This window comes from Carassius gibelio, chromosome A10, assembly GCF_023724105.1.
Source record: "Carassius gibelio isolate Cgi1373 ecotype wild population from Czech Republic chromosome A10, carGib1.2-hapl.c, whole genome shotgun sequence".
Lineage (NCBI taxonomy): Eukaryota > Metazoa > Chordata > Actinopteri > Cypriniformes > Cyprinidae > Carassius > Carassius gibelio.
This window is the reverse complement of record NC_068380.1, coordinates 15,939,016-15,941,348: the sequence shown is the minus strand read 5'-3', so window position 1 is coordinate 15,941,348 and position 2,333 is coordinate 15,939,016. Positions and strand designations below refer to the sequence as shown.

Sequence of the window (2,333 nt, the reverse complement as noted above, 5' to 3'; positions counted from 1 at the left end):
ATATTAGTAGTGCTGTCAATCAAACAACATGTGGTTTGCCGAGAATTTGGCTGTTTTGATGTTTAAATATGTTAAATATGTTCATAAGAGTTGAGATATTAGCATGATCATTTTCATAACAATTGAAGATATTAGTTGGTCGGATTATGTATATGCAGATAAGTGCAGTTGGAAACCTCTGGAGCTGAATTTTAGTTAATTTAATATTTAATTATTTGCACTGAAAAATCAGTGTGGACACTTTGCATTTATGAATGCAATGCACAGCCGCATGCACTTTATTTTATTGTATTTTATACACAAGTACTTGAATAAGCTCAAAAACTTCTGATTATTCGCACGTGGAGTTTAAACAACATCTAATTTGTCCCCAAACCACTTCTGTGCAACCTGTTCCCTCCAGCTATGAATGACATCTGCTAATCTGTCTTCACTTTCACCGCATTTGTTTCTGATGAGGCAGTGACACTGATAAGCGCTTTTCAAAATCCCAGAAAACATGTTGAAACGAAAAGATGAAGGATCTCTTGGGAGGTGCTACCATTTCCAGTGAACAAAAGAAGGTGAAAGGGCTCTTTTAATGAGGATGGATTTACAGGAATGGGTTGCCTTAAATAATAAAGAAAGTGAAAGTTATGAACAAGCATATAAAGGTTGTGCAAGCAGCGGTGAGGCATATATCTACTGAGCACAGCTGAGCGGACACACACAGAGGGACAAAATGAACTCTCTGACACTATGGGCAGGTGCTCTGCTTATATTGAGCGTCAGTCTATGGAGCTGTGCAACAGGTGAGTCAAAATGTTTTTGTTTTTTTCAACAATATCCTTCTGCAAGATGTGTAAATGAATCAGTTTTTTAATCCCCATTTACAATAGATTTAAATAACACCTTTTACAATCCGAAACTTTCGGTAGATAATCTGCCTATTTTTCTTGTTTTTCTTTTTTTGTGGGTGAGACTGTTGATGTTGCTAATAGTTAACTTTCTGTGCACTGTTTAACCATCATAGCTCAGAACGATGCGGCAGCAGATTGTTGTTTAACCACCAGCACCCGACACATCCCGCAGAAGGTGGTGAAGTCCTTCACCCTTCAGACCGGTGATGGAGCATGCAAAATTCCTGCCACTATGTAAGGCACATTACATGCATTTCAAAATGCCTCTACAGACTTTGATTTTGAATATTTAATATGAATGAATTTCCACAGATTTGTCACAAAGAAGGGCTTGAAGCTCTGCGCACCATTTCCAGGTGAAAATGACTGGGTGAGCAAACTGATCAACTACATACTAGCAGGACCTGCAAAACCCCCCACAAAACATAGAGGTACGTATATGTGAGTATTTCAACATCAAGTCTTAGTACTTAACTAATATAAATGTACATGCATACTTTTAAGAACTGTTTGCATAACATCAGATAACATTATATAGTGTTTAGGACCGCCTAGCAACATCATTTAAACACAACATAACATTTAGAAGAGATAATGTCACAACATTTTCCAGATAATATAACACAACAAAAATAATATAACATTATAGATACAACATAGAATTTACATACCATACCATAACATAACATAACATAACATAACATAACATAACATAACATAACATAACATAACATAACATAACATAACATAACATAACATAACATAACATATAACATTATTTCCTCTCTTTTCTAACAGGAAAGAAGCAGAGACAACAGTAATGACACCATTACAGATTCAGCCTGCTCTCACACTACATGCACCAATGATACTGATCCTGGAACAGATAGCTGATATTACTTAACCTCTTAATAGTAAATACTCATTCTCATGTTTACTACATGTGTACTCTGGTGGAGCAGGTCAATTGTAAATCTACTGTCCTATGAATAAGCTTTACAAGATATGAACAATCTTTGAAATGTGAACCCTTCCACTACACGGTCTTCTTGAAGAGATTTGAAGCTAAATAATTCCTAATTTCCATCACTTTCTGAGTTTGTATTCTGTCTACATTGTATAAAGTAACTGTGTTTCCTGAGCCACTGAATGAAAATATTTTTCTATATTTCCACTTTCTATTTTGGAATATAAATAAAGGATTTTACATTTTAAATATGATATTTGTGTGCGTTTTTTTTTTTTTTTTTTTTAGTTACAGAAATCTAAAAATTCATTTAAAAATTAACAAATTACCTTAAAACAAACAAACAAATCATTTTCAAATCAAAATGTCTATATGCATTTTTTGTTTCATTTAAAAAAGTATTGTTGCAGCAGAGACTGTAAAGAGGTCTTGACTTTTCCACATCCTCTGCATCCAAAATAACACTC

The 2,333-nt window shown here is 34.2% G+C and overlaps 1 protein-coding gene across 1 annotated transcript; it reads left to right on the top strand.

Moving 5' to 3' along the window:
- Positions 1 to 625: 625 nt before the first annotated feature.
- ccl19b (chemokine (C-C motif) ligand 19b) lies at positions 626 to 2,120 on the top strand. Its single transcript, XM_052608452.1, has 4 exons — positions 626 to 791; positions 1,013 to 1,133; positions 1,212 to 1,330; positions 1,698 to 2,120. Exons 1-4 carry the CDS (start codon positions 722 to 724, stop codon positions 1,718 to 1,720), a joined length of 333 nt encoding a protein of 110 aa, XP_052464412.1. The 5' UTR covers positions 626 to 721; the 3' UTR covers positions 1,721 to 2,120.
- The last annotated feature ends 213 nt before the right edge of the window (positions 2,121 to 2,333 follow it).